We start from the raw sequence: 15,543 nt of genomic DNA, 5'->3' as shown, positions 1-15,543 counted from the left end.
TCTCCACCTTTTCTCCCTTTTTTGTTTTGCTCTTCCTAAATAACTAACCAACTAAATAAAATAAAAAGATTTTAGTCATGTCATTTTATACATCATAAAAAATAAACATTAAAAAAAATATACTGTGTTACTACCTTCAATTTTGGTTTCAGTTTTGGTCACAGCTTGTGGGCAGAGCAGCAGGGGCGACACAGGTGTGTGACTAGCTGTATTCAGCCAGGTCTAATTTATTTGTCATTTCTTTGAGAGCGTGTTGTCCTCTATGCTGAAACCATGATGTGGTTCTTCTTCTTCTTTGGCTTCTTAATCACGTGTACAGGTGAGTTTGTTATCTATCGTGTTTGTTTCTTTGTGATATAAAGTTACAATATTATGTCTCCGTTAATTTATAATTCATATCAGCTCTGTTAATGTACCATATAAAAATACTGCCATACTGTCTATGACCTTATATTTTTATATTTGATATTTGCTTTATTTCGCTTGATGGGTTTAGTTTCAGTTTTCGTGTGATTCTGTAGGTTAAGCGAAACTTGTAAATGATACAGCATACTTGTGAAACCTGTTAAACTTGTAATTCCTTGAAAGGTATGACAGAGTTACCAAGTGACAAACAAGAATCTTCTGTTCATAAAATATTTTCTTTTCTACTAAACGGCTTTTTTTCTCCTTCCTATAAACCACATTATCATCTACAGGAGAAACAAAGCATGGTCCCACAAAGCATCTTAAAACTTGATTTATGGGGCTATACTAATTAGACCAGCTTTCATTATTGTTCATCTAATTCATGTAATGTTGTTCATTAGATTGGGCATATTTCTGATGTCATGAGTAGATAGTTTTAAGCTTCTAAAATTGATGTATTTTGGTGTAAAAAAAAATAAATAGCCTCTGTTTGTGGCACCTGTTATGCTGTAGATACTGTCTGATCCACAGTCCTAAGGAAAATCTAGTATTCCAGTGTAGTTTGATGCTTAGTGGCTTTTTAAGAGGTTTTTAAAACCAACATATTCTGTTTTCATGAAAATGAAAAAAGACTCCTTTAAAACTTTCTGTCTGGGGCGTTAAAGAGGATGACTGTAGTTTTAGTTGTCTAATGGTTTTTTTTTACTAGAATGACAACAGGTTCAAGTGTTAATGCACAAAGTCAAGTGAGAGGAAAGAAAGTAGTGTTGGGTATGTTGTGATTTGGGAAAAGGTGTTGAAATATCAGTTTTTTGTTTTAAAATATTGAGTGGCTCATCCTTTAAGTGGAGATTCTTCAGTCCCCTGAACTGAGTACCAGCCATGTATACATCGCTGTTTGTGCCATATGCCAAACTTAAGTCTACTTCTTCTCTAGGAAACCCTGCAAGTGCCTCCTGTCCATTACAAATTAGTCCCCCTAGAGTTGTGGTGAGACTTGAAGGCTCCTTTTCAGCCAACTGCACCTCACTATCTGACCAGATTGATGGAATGGGCTGGGAGTCTCCATATGGAGGATTGGACCTTACCCAGGGTGTCACTTCTCTTCTCTTTTCAATTGACTCTGTGCCAGCGTGGGAGATAGAAGCAATGTGTTATATGAATTCCCGTGATGGTGATCAGTGTACAAAAGTGTTACCGGTCACTGTTTATAGTAAGTAGCCTTAACTTTCTCATATATTTCCTAGAAAGGTGTTTTAATATTAGAACACTGAATGACATTAATTCATTTTATTTCTTCTACTTGCAGAAATGCCAGACAGTGTGTCATTGAGACAAAATTCAACTACAGTGAAAGAAGGTGAACAGTTTGCCATACAGTGTGACATTGTTAATGTTGCACCAGCAAGAAATCTCTCTATGCTTTGGCACAAAGGAAATAAGATCTTAAATTCTGAGACATTTGATGACTCCAGTCCATCTCCCGTGAGTAAGTCATCTGTCCTCACTCTGACTGCTCATGGAGATGATGATGGAGCTGAGATCTGGTGTGAAGCAAAACTAAACTTGTGGCCAGGAGAACAAGGTCCTGCCATGATGCGCTCAAAGTCACATAGTGTGACTGTACTCAGTGAGTTTTCATCACTTGTAATTGTATTTTCATTTCTTGAAGTTTTTCTCTGTTCATCTCTGTATTCTGATACATTCATAACATTTCTTATTTCGTTATACTTTTTTTATTGTCATAATATTTTGTGCTGTGATTCTCCATTGAGTAGTCGTCATGGGACCAGTGCTGGGATTTTAATTGTTTTGGTGTTTGTTTTAGGGATGTGTAGTTTGTTGTGTTTGTATATAACACTGGAGACAATGGCTCGTTTTTAGGCACACTTTAATGTCCATCAAACTGTTTACATCACACTCACTTCACTTCTTCTCTCTCCTCCTCATTGTACCCGTTACACAGTAGCACCTTTGGCCCAAAGGAGTGATGGCAACCACAGAGCACACAACACCCAGATTCAGTCCACACAAGATAGTTTATTACAGACAGAGCAGAAAGACTGAGTAGATGAGCTGAGAGCGACAATGTTAACACATTTCCCATCTCCCACAGGGGCTCGAACAACCTTTGGAGTCAAGCTGGCAATAGGTGTGGCCATTGGAGTTTTGCTCCTCATTGCTGTTGCATATTATGTGACACCCAATGGCACAATCTCTTTCCACAATTGTGGCTATCAACCAGGAACTCCCTCAGGATGAGTATAAGGTAAACTTTTATCTTCTTATAAAAATGCACATCTCTGCTATTATTATTATTTCTAATTATTTTATTTGGTGTTTGGAGAAAACATCTGTAACATGTCTGTTGATGGCCGACGGACATGTCTGCTCTGCGTGCTCTGTGGGTGTTCTTCTGTTCAAAGCTGTAGCTTTAAAAATGCACCTTAAAACACACATGCATCAACACTACAATGAGCGGGTGGAGGGAGGTTTGGAGTCTTCTCTCACCCCCATTCTCTGCGACCTGCTGGAGCAGGGGGGCTAGGAGGAGGAGTTGGCCGTCCAACTGCGGTCTGGAGTATGGAGCCTTCCTGCTGCTGCGGAGTCGGGGCGGTCTGCCTCCCCCCACCGCAGGGAAAAGGGAAACACCACCTGGGTCTGGGTGCAGTTCCCCCCTCCAGGGGCGGGGGCACCTAGACCCGGTTTGTAGAGTACGCTTGGGGAGTGTGATCGTGTGTACAACGTCTCTTTATGTCTGTCTCCACGTTGGTTGAGTGTGGAGTAAGTGCATATGAGAGCATGAGGGTGGGAATGGATGTTTGTGTCTGTGTGTGCCTGTATGTCTGTGTCTATATGTCAGATTGGGTGTCAGGCGCCACCTCTCTGGGGACATCTCAGGCCCTCCAAGGTTTGGAGGCCTATCTCCCCCTACCACCACTTCCCCTGCCAGTGGCGGACCCCCTCAGATATCGGTGCGTTGGTGGTTCTTTGTGTCCGGGGATGGGCGTCCAGGTACACACCAGCTCACTCCTTGGCGGCCGCTTATCGGGGCCTGGAGCCTGGGGCTCGCTCGGGCCACTTCGGAGGTGGGGTGCCCCCGGCCTCTCGGCCTGGGGCTCGGTCACTCAGGCGCAGCTGGCTGCCGGCGGAGCTCACGGGGAGGGCTCAGGGGGAGTTGCGTCACTGCAACTCCCCCTGGCTTCTGCTCCGCGGCTGCTGAGTGAGCCCTCATCTGGGACTCTCCTCAGCTCTTTCCGGGACAGTGGCGCAGCTGCCCCTCTGTTGGTCTTCCTTGGTCTCTTGTGTTCTGGGGGCCTCTGGATGTCTGGAGTTTTGATCTCCTCCACACCTGCTTCATGCCCTGGAGGACAGGGCTGTGGCCCCCCCACACCCTCTAGCAGATTATTACATGAAGGAACCTTTTAAAAAACAAAAAACAAGCGCGTCCATGCTCACAGGTGTACACACGGGTGATCACACCCACAAACTACACCCTTTTTGGCTCCTACCTCAAAGCACACTGTGTTCTGTTGATCTTATGTGCTGCACAATAATGTTTAACATTTAGTATTTACTGTCATATTCCCATATATCATTGTGATGTTGTTTATTCTATTACTCTTGTTCTCTTCTGCTTGCTTTCTTTTTTCTTTCTCAGCAGGTGATCCAGGTGATTGATATATGCATTTTTTTTTCTCTGCCCGTTCTGTTGGTTTTTGTCTTTTGCCCTTCTCCCCCGTCCCTCTTCTCAGCTGTTTCTCTTTCCCTCTTTCTTTCTCCCCTTCTTTCCCCCAGTCAAGTCTGTCCCGTATTCAGTAAGTGAAAATAAAATAAACAATAAAAGGTGAATCAAATGGACCATTACGGCAAGGCTGGGATGGTCAGTTTGGTAAAGTAAATCCGTTGGGCATCTTTCTTTGCCTTTAGACAACAATTCTGATGCAAAAGAGCCAAACGGGACAGGCCAAAAAAAAAAAAAATGCATTATCTTGTCAGCTATCTCTAAAGCTCCACTAATCAAGACTGCTGCCCTAACACATATTTGTGGTACAGAAAATGTGTCAGGCTTATTATGGAGGCATGACTCACTGCTTCCTGGACTTTTTTTGGACACCTTTTCCACGCAGTTATTTTCTGTTTCAGTTTTAGGCAAAGTTTTCCATTGTATTTGCATGTCTGTAGCTGATGTCAGGATGGTTATTTGAGTGAACTGGTCTTGTTGCTACTGAAGGTGGTTCTACTACCCATTGAATCACATGGCTTTTTTTTCCATTGTTTTCACTAATTTGCTTATCCATTTTGATTTAGTTTTTGTTAAATACAGTGTAGTGAAAAGGTATTTACCCTTTTCTTGAATTCTTAGCTTTTTGTATTTTTGTTACACTTGAATGTTTCAGATCATAAAATAAATGTTAACATTAGACAAAGATAACCTGAGTAAATGAAAAATGCTATTTTTAAATTATGGTATATATGATGGTATGGGATCCAGTCAACCACAGAGAGAGCCACAAATGGAGAAAACTTGGAATAGTGGCGAACCTTCCCAGAAATTGTTGAACCTACCAAAATTACTCCAAGAGTGCATCAACATCAAAATCTCATCCAGAGGTCATAAAATAACCCAGAGAAGCATCTAAAGAACTGCAGGTCTCACTTGTCTCAGTTGAGGTCAGAGTTCACGATTCAATAATAAGAAAAAGAGTGGGCAAAAAATAGCTTCATTGGAAAGTTCCAAGTTTAAAAATCACTGCTGACCAAAAAGAACACAAAGGCTCAGATGGCCCGTCTTCTGTGGACTAGCTAGACAAAAGTTGAACTTGCGTCCCGTTACATCCATCGCAGCAGTCCATTTAAAGGACATCATACCACCAGTCAAACATGGTGGTGGTAGTGTAATAATCTGGGGCTGCTTTGCTGCTTAAAGACGTGCACAACTTACAATTTACTGAACAATGAATTCTGCTCTCTTAACAGAAAATCCTGAAAGAGAATATGCAGCCCTGAACCTCAAGCATGATTGGATTGTGCAGCAAATCCAGAACAGACCAGCATGTGCACCTCTGAATGGCTACAGAAAAAAATACAATAATAAATTACAGCACTGTTAAACTCACAGGAAATGCAAAGCATTTATAAACTGCCTTTCCTTATCACCTGTCCTGCCAGCAGTGCGCACCGCAGTTTTATTATTTAACTTCAGTCTTCCATATATGTCGTATTGAATGTCTCTGTATATTCAGTTTAATATTTGATGTAAATCCAAAAGTTTATATTTATTTATGAGAAACAGTAAAGCCTGAATAACTTATTGTTGAAAATAAACCGCACACTGATGTGTTAATAATCCGAATTATTGAAGGGTTAATGGAGTTCAAGTTCTTCGTGTGAAGGCTGAGGAGAACTTTATAACATATTTGTATTTGTTTGTATGTGCTGTAAATATTTGTCACTTAGGCAAAAGTGTATTTTCTTATTAAACATCTTGTTGCTATTCATATGCATGTAAACAGCAGTTATTAGTGTAATAAAGGAACATAAAATATACAAGGTTGTAAACCTCTTTGCCAGTAATTCAGAATAGCTGTTTTCTTTGGTTGTTGTTATGAGCAAAATTAAAATCGAAAGGAAAATTGTAGGCTTAGATACAAACTCAGTAACCTAACCATATAAGCATACCATTGTATTTAAATCAGTAGGAGCACAATATAGTTTTGTCTCAGCCTGCTGCACAGATACAAGGCATATGGAAAAACTCTGCTCTGTCCTGCACACAGATTTGATATCTCTATAAAAGGCATAAACTGTTTGCTTATTTCGGGAACATTTGGCGCACATGAAACAACAGCACCTGAATTTTCAGTGTTTTGTTGGAGTCTGTCCTCGGGAGGGTGCTGTGGGAGAATCCAACAGGTTTACAGGTATGGACGCCTTCAAGTGCAGTCGGGAATATTGCTATTAGACATTTCTACCCAGTATGAAAAGACGAAGTTTTAAGCCTTGCGACTTGGTTGTATAAAAACTGCATACACATTTATCATTTACATGCTTTAAAATTGACGATTAAATGCTGAAGTCTTGGAGGAGGGGGGTTTAATTGAGTAATTAGCTGAAACTAAAGGTTGAGCTAAGGTTAAATGAAACTAGTTGCTATACTGCAAACTTTTGAAGGTTTTCTTCAAAAGTAAATCAAATGTTTAATTTATTAAGTAAGAGGTTGAACAATAACTTCGAACTGTTCCTTTAACTCACAATGTCGCTTCAGAGCGAGCAGAAGACGGGACGCTTGGTGAGGTAATCGTGTGACTGTCGGGATAGTTGCTGCCTGACTACTTTTGGTTTCGGATTTTTTTTCCTTTACAGGTTTAGGGTTTGGTCACAGCTTGTGGGTACAGGAGCAGCAGGAGGAGGGACACGGGTGCTTGACTAAGTTTATTCAGCCGGATCTAATTTATTTTTCTTTTCTTTGTGAGCGTGTTTCCCTGTTTGCTGAAACCATGGTGTGGTCCTTCTTCTTCTTCGGTTTATTAATCGCGTGTACAGGTGAGCTTGTTTTCTTTCTTTGTTACATAAAGCTACCATATTGTGTCTTTATGAATTGATCGCTGCAGCTTCGAGAAAGCCTACGCCCATTGTTTGATACATATCAGCTCTGTTCGTGGACTGTATAAACATGCTGTCCTACTGTCCGTGACCGGGTTTGTATTTGTTTTCTTTCTTATAATCGTGAATTTCAGTTTTAATCTCTGTGTTGTTAGATCTTCTCGACTAAACACAGCTTGTAAATCATTGACCCAAGTTTGTGTATTTTATCAGGTCAGTGTCTGAGCTGTTATTCCTGGAGATGTATGAAAGAGAAACTAAATGACCAAGAAGAAATATAGTAACATTTGTATCAACCACTGTAAACTAAACAACAAAAAAGTTAGAACCCCTCAAATCCAATCAAGTCCGACCCCCGTCACCACCAACAAAATGAAAAGAAAGTGCTACCAGAAACAAAAGTAGGGAGGGGGGTTACATTCAGTGAAGCAAAAATAGATATGAATAGAAATTGTACTCTATGTGTCTACATAAACTTGCATCTCCATATTTCATTATCTTGTGGGAACCCAGAAAAAAACAACAACTTTGAAACATGATTTATGGCGCTACTAGACAGACCAGCTTTTCTCAGAGATCTGTTTCTTTACAGAAGGGGCAGATTTCTTGCTAATTTTATGAGGAGATTTCTTTAAGGAACAAGGAGGAAAATTTGCAGTTTCCATAACAAAGCAATGAATTATTATCAGACATCAACTTCTTTGCAAGAGAAATATGAGTCATGTCACTGAGTAAGGCTGGTTAAATCTTAGTCTCTGATACTGACCCCAGACAATACTTTAAATTACTTGAATAAAGTTTCCAGTGGATATTTTGCTTCTGAAATGGATTCATTTATCGGCTGGAGGTATAATGATGTAAGATGAAGTAACTCTGCAACAAACTTGTGGTACCAGTTATGCTTTAGATACTGCCTGATCTCCTTTCTTGGGGGGATATGCCTTTTAGATTAGAAGTCCTTTTTTTTGCCTGTCCCATTTGGTTCTTTAGCCGTCAGAATTGTTGTCTGAAGACCAACAAGGATACCCAATGGATTTACTTTGCGAAATGGATCATCACGGCCTTTGGTCCGTTTGATCGACCTTTGTTGTTATTATTTATTTTATTTTATTTTCAGTTGTTACAGACGGGACAGACATGACTGAGGGATAGGAAAGGGAGAAAGAAAGATGAAGGAAAAGAAAAACAGAAAGGAATAGGGACAGTGAGAGAGGGCACTTAAAAAGAGAAAGAAGAGAAAAAAAAATCTCCTGGATCACCTGTTGAGAGAAAAAGAAGAGAAAACAAGCAAAAAAAACAGAGTAACATACTAAACACAACACCATCACGTTAATCTAGCTAAGTGTAAACAGCAGTAAATACTAAATATTGAATGTTGTTGTGCAGCACGTAGGACCGACAGCGCACAATGTGCTTGGAAATAGCAGCCAATAAAGGTGTAGTTTATGTCTATGAACAGTGGACACCCGTGTGCACACCTGTGTGGATCAGCGCGCTTGTATTCAAAAGATTTCCCCATGTAATGGTCTGCTAGAGGATGTAGAGACCCATAGCCCTGTCCCCCAGGGCATGAAGCAGGCATGGAGGAGAGATTAGAAGTCTTTAAATCAAAATATCAAATCTTTATGAAATTTAAAAAAAAAAGGTCCTCAATAAACTTTCATCTGGAGAGCTGAAGAGTATGAAATTGATAATTTTTTAATACAATAATCTTTCTGGCTATCCTGGAGTAGCTTGGCTTTCAAATACTAATTGGGCGAGAGTTGTTTAGTGTTTGTGTTCAGATATTGAATGGCTCATCTTTTCAGCACGGAGTCTTAAGTCCTCTGAACGAGGCCAGAGTACTAACAGGACCGTAATGCTTAGTAGAACATCAGAGTAAATGTTGCCATAAACTTAAGTCTTCTTCTTCTTCTCTAGGAAACCCTGCAAGTGCCTCCTGTCCATTACAAATGAGTCCCTCTAGAGTTGTGGTGAAATTTGGAGACGCCTTATCAGCCAAGTGCACTTCACTATCTAACCAGACTGAAGGAATGGGCTGGGAGTCTCCATATGGCGGAAGGGACAATACCAAGGGTGTCACTTTTCTTGACTTTAAAATTGACTCTGTGCCAGTGTGGGAGTTAGGGCCAATGTGTTATGTAAATCTCCATGATGGTGATCAGTGTACAGAGATTTTACCAGTCACTATTTATAGTAAGTAGCCTTAACTGTCTCATATATTTCCAGAAAAGGTGTTTTAGTATTTGAACAGTGAATGACATTAATTCATTTTATTTCTTCTACTTGCAGAAATGCCAGACAGTGTGTCATTGAGACAGAATTCAACTACAGTGAAAGAAGGTGAAAAGTTTGCCATACAGTGTGACATTGTTAATGTTGCACCAGCAAGAAATCTCTCTGTGCTTTGGCACAAAGGAAATAAGATCTTAAATTCTGAGACATTTATTGAGTCCAGTCCATCTCCTGTCAGTAAGTCATCTGTCCTCACTCTGACTGCTCATAGAGATGATGATGGAGCTGAGATCTGGTGTGAAGCAAAACTAAACTTGTGGCCAGGAGAACAAGGTCCTGCCATGATGCGCTCAATGTCGCATAGAGTGACTGTACTCTGTGAGCTTTTAACTTGATCTTAATCAAACATCAGAAGATTTTCCTTGTATTTTATTTTCTAATTTATTTCACATTTGTCTGTATTTTATTTGCATGCATGTCCTCAGACCCACCAACCTACACCAAGGCTGGAAATGAGACTCTGGAAATGACAGTTGGTGAAAATATGACTTTAAATTGTAACGCTAAAGGAAACCCTCCACCATTATACCACTGGGAATTCCCAAAATTCACAAAAGAATGGCATGACAAAGAAGAAGTGATTGAGCCAATTCTGACCCTACCGTTTGAGCTTCCAGGGGTCTATACATGCACAGCCTATAGTAACCAAGGCAATGTGATCAAATATTTCAATATCAGCGAAGCTCCAAGTAAGTTCTCATTAGTTACTTCATGACATTTTGTATCTCGTTATACGTTCTTATTGTCTATAATATTTTGTGCTGTGATTCTCCATTAGGTAGTCATCCTGGGACCACTGCTGGGATTTTAATCGCTTTGTTCTTTGTTTTCATTTTTATTTTGGGATGTGGGGTTTATTACAGACAGAGCAGAAAGTCTGAGCAGATAAGTTGAGAGCAACAATGTAACAACATTTCCCATCTCCCACAGGGTCTCGAACAACCTTTGGAGTCATGGTGGGAGTGGGTGTGGCCGTCGGAGTTTTGCTCCTCATTGTTGGTGCATATTTTGTGACACCTAATGGAACGTTCTCTTTCAACAAAGGCGGCTATCAACCAGGAACTCCCTCAAGACCAGTATAAGGCAGACTTTTTTTTAAATTCAGATTTGCATGGCTATTATTTTTATTTTTGTTAATGATCTTATTTGGTGCTTGGACCCAAAAATTCTGTAACATGTCTCTTAATGGACAAAGGACATGTCTGCTCTGCATGCTCTGTGGGTGTTCTTCTGCTCAAAGCTGTGGCTTTAAAAATGTATTATCTTGTCAGCTATCTCTAAAGCTCCACTAATCAAGATTGCTGCCCTAACAAACATATATAATACAGGAAATGCGTTTAAATGCACTGCAGTAACCTTTACAAGTCTGTGTATAAAAATGCAACAGATAAATAATTAGATTTCATCCCCACTACAGTCTTATTTTGGAAGCATGATGTGCTTGCTGGCCTTATTTGGAAATCTTTACTACACAAATACTTCCTGTTTCAGTTTTAATCAGGATAATTCAAACCTTTTTGCATATGGATGTGATGTTTTCCTCTCTCCTGCACATTTTCACAAGTCTGTAGCTGATGTCGAGATGGTTACTTGAATGCACATAAACTCATTTAATGAATCAAGCTGATGTTGGACTCAGGGGAATTAACACCTAACAGGCGCTCTTTTTCTAGCTCATCATTTTGGTTTTATGGCTTTCACACATACTGTATGGTTTGTTCTGTGCTGATTATCAGCTTCGTGCTGCAGCAAAGCTCCGATGAAGCCACTATATCCTGTCCATGCAAAACTACAAATGAAGACAAAGGTCGTATCAGAGGAATTAAACAGAGCATATATTTTGGACACAATTGCTGTAATACGTTGATACAGCTATATATGGTCAGAGTGGATTTCTCAGCTTTTTGTGCGGTTGTGCTTTTGGGTTATATTTCTCATCTAGTAATTGTGTTAAAAAATATTGTTTTTATTGTTCATATGACTTGATAATTAGGTACTATTTAACAGCAATTGTTGCCTCATCTGAATTGTAGACCTCTTGTGTGTCTTTAAAAAAAAATAACAATTCATCAAGAAGTACATTAAATATTTGCATAAAACTCATTTTTTTAAAGCAAAATTAGCAATTCTATGTCAGCATTTTATATATTCATTTTGTTTCTACTCATCTAAACATGTAAATGCTTTGGAAGTACTTTTTATGGAATTACTTGAGAGCACAATGTAGTAATTACTTTTTTTAAGTATTCATTTTTAGGATATGCATAAATTATTCATATTTCTTTCTCCTTTTTTGTAAAATTCGATTTCTGTATGCACTGGTAAGTCTTTCGGATCGCTTCATAATTTTTGCACTGAATAGACTGATAGAGTTTATCAAGTATTGCGCCAACTTTTCACATGACACAACAGTTGTTTTACTGAGTCTGCATTTTACCAGAGTTTGTCTAATTGTACCAGTGACATGTTTTTAAGAAACTACATGTGTGTGATTGTAAATCCTGAATTAAACAATTCAGGAGACGAGGCAAAGTCAAACCAGTTTTCTTTCTCACTCTCGGTCTTTGAGTCTGGCTACATTTTACAATGTTCACTCTGCCATACTAATTAGTTCTTTAAAAAGTGAATGTAAAGAAGATCATTTGTGATCCAGACTACTGTTGCCAATATAAACATATTTCTTATGAAACCATGTTTTTTTCCTTCTCTGTCACTGTTCAAATACTGTTTCTGTATGCTCTGTGTTGCCCTAACAACCTGGCACAGCCACCAGTGCTCAATTAGTCATGGACTTAAAGAAAAAAAAAACAAGATTTTTCAAATGAGCAAACGCACAACATTAACGTGTTTCGATAGAGAACTTTTAGAGGGAAGAGCATATTCAAAGCTGCAAGTGAACTGAGCTCATACTGCAATGTGTAAGTTGAGATTCCCAGCTGTGCTGTCCATAAATACACCATAAAGCGTTCGATTACTCGCTCCCTTGCACTGCAGTTGTGGTCAAAGCTGATAGGCTGCGTAGCATTCTGGTCACAGTTGGGAGTCTTACAAGCTACATCCTGCACAAGACCAGCACTGCTGCCTGCTGGGATTTCACAAAGCATGGAGGTCAGGAGCAATAGGAGGCAAGCATGCAAGACGAAGGGAAAACAAGCGTTTCTTCACAGAGAGTGACACTGAAAGGAAAGAGAAAATGTGGGTCAGGTTGATATGCTTTCACCTCTGTGTTCTAGGAGACTCACATGACTCAAAAATTAAGGAATGAAAGTTTGGTGTTTACATTTTATTCTACTCAGATTTCAAGCTGGATGTTGGAAAATAGGGGTAGGGGGCAGAGGAACTAGACAGATGTATTCATCCTATATTAGTGGCATTTTAGTTCTGCATATACTTCGATGTCTCTGCAGGCTTTTAATATCCTGCATACTTGCTTCTAAGATTACTGCAGTGCAGTAAGTGTTATGCTGTTTTTCAGAGGCCTGCAACCTGTTACATTTCCCTCTTTCCCTTTCACCCCCTCCATCGCCCCCCAAAGTCAGCTGGGAGGGAACTTTTGTTCCAACATAATTCCCTGCAGGGTTGCCAAGGTCTTTCAAGTTGGAGTTCTCTTTCTCTAGTCTGTTAATCCACGGCTCGGTGCAGAAAATAACATGGGAAACAACTTTCTCACATGGATTCTTTTGCTTTGCACATTTTGTTCAGGTAAGATTTTGTCGCAGAGGTGTTTCTTTTCACTTCTTTGGGTTGTAGATGACGTTTGGTCTTATGGAAATGCTAGTAAGTAAATCCGGGTTAGAATGATCAGTAACTTCTGTGAAATAAATCTAAAGGCGAGCTCGAAGAATTAGAGCAGCCAGTTTTGTGCTGACAAAAATATTTGTCTTCATGCCAAGACTGTTATTTACTCAAGTGATGAAAGGCCCTAAAGAATAAGATGTGTGGTTGCATGCTGGATGCTTATTAGGTTGCAGCCAAGATATAATGTGGGTGACGCCCTGTAAGTAGGTCAGTTTAATTCTGCTGTCATAGCACATGTGACTTATTAGTAGTATAGCTATAAATCCCCTATTAGCAATGCACACTTGTAAACTTTGAAAGTATTAGACAATTCCTGCTTGATTACTTGTGAGTGTGTTGTAACAGGGTTACATAATGTGCAAGTAGTTACGGCTTTTTCATGTAAATATGAATATGCATTGTGATGATGATGACAGAAAAACAGTGAGAGATATCACTGCTGTGTATCTTAGTGTCAGGTGAAGGCTGCTCCCTAATCCTCAAGCCGTCCAGGGTCGTGGTGGGCTTTGGGGAGTCAGTGTCTGTCAGCTGCGAGGCTGCACGCCCTGTCCGTGTCCTGGGCTGGGAGTCAGCCATCAGTGCTTCACATACACAAGAGGACCGGTCTGTCCAGTGGAAGGTGGACAGTCTCATTGACTGGATAGAGGAGCCCATCTGTTATGGGGTGTTTTTCACAGCTCCGAAACAATGCGAGGAGAAGCTCAACCTCGTGCTCTACAGTGAGTTGTTTAAAAGCTGTTGTTAAGATTGATTTCTCAACCGAGCCCTTTTTTGATTGACCTGAACCCTGTGTGTTATTCATTTAGAAACTCCAGACAGTGTCTCCATCAGACAGGTGAACCACACCGGCCCCATGGTGGCAGGGAAAGAGTACCAGCTGCTCTGCGAAGTTCAGAATATTGCTCCCGTTCAGTATCTCAGCCTGAGGTGGTACAGAGGGCAGACTGAGGTTTATAACCACTCCTTCTCTGATCTCACCTCTTCCTCACCTGTCCAAGTATCCTCTATCCTTGTTATCACACCAACTAAAGCTGAGAACGGAGTGCAGTATAAGTGTGTTGCAGAGCTGGAGCTTGGGCCAGAGGGACCACAGCCACCTCCCACTGTTTCCTCAGAACCTCTCAATGCTTCTGTTTATTGTGAGTCACTAAGCTCTTCTCATTCTTAAAGCAAGTTCCTGCATGCTCGATACAGTGAGAAATGATATGTGTAACTTTCTCTTTAGTTCCCCCGACATTCCTGAGTCCTGAACCAGAGATTTTGGATTCTATACTGGGGGGTGAGATCATATTAAACTGCACTGCAACAGGAAACCCCACCCCAATATACAGCTGGCAATCTTCCGTTCCCATGCAGGAGAGGGTGGAGAATGAAGCAACTGTTACCTCCTCCTCGCTGCTCCCAGGGACCTACACCTGCACTGCATCCAATACACTGGAAAAGAAAAGCAAGCAGTTCATTGTCAAGGCAAAGACCAAAGGTAGAAGAGAGAAATGAGGCACATGCGCAACCTGTCTGTGCATGCTGCAGCCTAACTTGTATCTTCTTTTGCTTTCACCTAGGCGTTTGAAACAACCACTGTGGAGAGGGGGTTGGACGACCACATCAGAAACACAGCGAGAAGTTTATCTTTTTTACAGTTTTTATTTCTGGTGTTTTTGTTTTTTTACTTTCACATTTGCTACTCTGGCGATGGAGGTGCATATTTATGAGACGATCTTCTTATCATCCAGAATTAGTTCACACAGAGAAACAGACCTGAATATGCTGTGCTTGGTAATTACCATTTAATTTGTCAGTGTTGTTTTAGGATGTAGTTCACATTTTATGAGACATTCTGTGTCTAATTTATATTTGGATAGGCCCTTTTTTCCTATTAATGAAACTATCTTGTAACACTACAGAAGTGTAGCTACTCATCATAGCAGTATGACTAGCACCAGGACATGGCTGTAAATATGACGTCTTTGTTTTCTCATCTTTATCAATACAAGTTTAATAAATGAATTGTAATAAACTTCTTTCATGGACCAACAAGCCACCTTTAATCAAACATCTTTCCAAAGGAAAAAAATACTAAGAATACTAACACATAATTTACAGTAGTCTGTCCAATCCAGATGAAGCTTAAATGAATCATGCAGAACTTAGAACATATAGATAGAATTCATATTAAAGGTAACCTTTATAATTTCCTATATTCATTTTAAGTAAAATTACATATTCTATTTTGTTCTAATTTTAAAGATTATGACTTGGAGCTCATGGAAATCAGAAGCCAATTTCTCAAATTCTTATTTGAGATATTGTCTTATATTAATGAAACAAAGATTTACAATACAGAAATATCCAACTTATCAAAAGTATGTTCATCTGTACACTCAATACTTAGTCTGGGCTCCTTTACCGTGAACTGCTGCATGATTGCAGAGCAGC

General features: G+C 39.9%; 2 protein-coding genes across 5 annotated transcripts; both read left to right on the top strand.

Moving 5' to 3' along the window:
• The first annotated feature begins 843 nt into the window (after nt 1-843).
• Nucleotides 844-5,920, top strand: LOC113020004 (intercellular adhesion molecule 1-like). The gene is made up of 4 exons (XM_026163675.1): nt 844-1,621; nt 1,718-2,038; nt 2,525-2,677; nt 5,389-5,920. Exons 1-3 carry the CDS (start codon nt 1,291-1,293, stop codon nt 2,668-2,670), a joined length of 798 nt encoding a protein of 265 aa, XP_026019460.1. The 5' UTR covers nt 844-1,290; the 3' UTR covers nt 2,671-2,677; nt 5,389-5,920.
• A 606-nt stretch (nt 5,921-6,526) lies between these two features.
• LOC113020541 (hemicentin-2-like) lies at nt 6,527-15,144 on the top strand. Of its 4 annotated transcripts, XM_026164596.1 has the most exons (10): nt 6,527-6,954; nt 8,935-9,210; nt 9,307-9,357; nt 9,521-9,627; nt 9,735-9,998; nt 10,240-13,011; nt 13,560-13,826; nt 13,914-14,246; nt 14,333-14,587; nt 14,670-15,144. In XM_026164596.1, exons 6-10 carry the CDS (start codon nt 12,960-12,962, stop codon nt 14,675-14,677), a joined length of 915 nt encoding a protein of 304 aa, XP_026020381.1. In that variant the 5' UTR covers nt 6,527-6,954; nt 8,935-9,210; nt 9,307-9,357; nt 9,521-9,627; nt 9,735-9,998; nt 10,240-12,959; the 3' UTR covers nt 14,678-15,144. The 4 variants fall into 4 exon arrangements, 2 of the variants coding, with proteins under 2 accessions (XP_026020381.1, XP_026020380.1); XM_026164595.1 differs by having other exon boundaries at nt 9,307-9,627; XR_003272205.1 differs by having other exon boundaries at nt 6,597-6,954; nt 9,307-9,627.
• The last annotated feature ends 399 nt before the right edge of the window (nt 15,145-15,543 follow it).

This window comes from Astatotilapia calliptera, chromosome 4, assembly GCF_900246225.1.
Source record: "Astatotilapia calliptera chromosome 4, fAstCal1.2, whole genome shotgun sequence".
Classification (NCBI taxonomy): domain Eukaryota; kingdom Metazoa; phylum Chordata; class Actinopteri; order Cichliformes; family Cichlidae; genus Astatotilapia; species Astatotilapia calliptera.
This window is presented reverse-complemented; position numbering and strand designations above follow the sequence as displayed.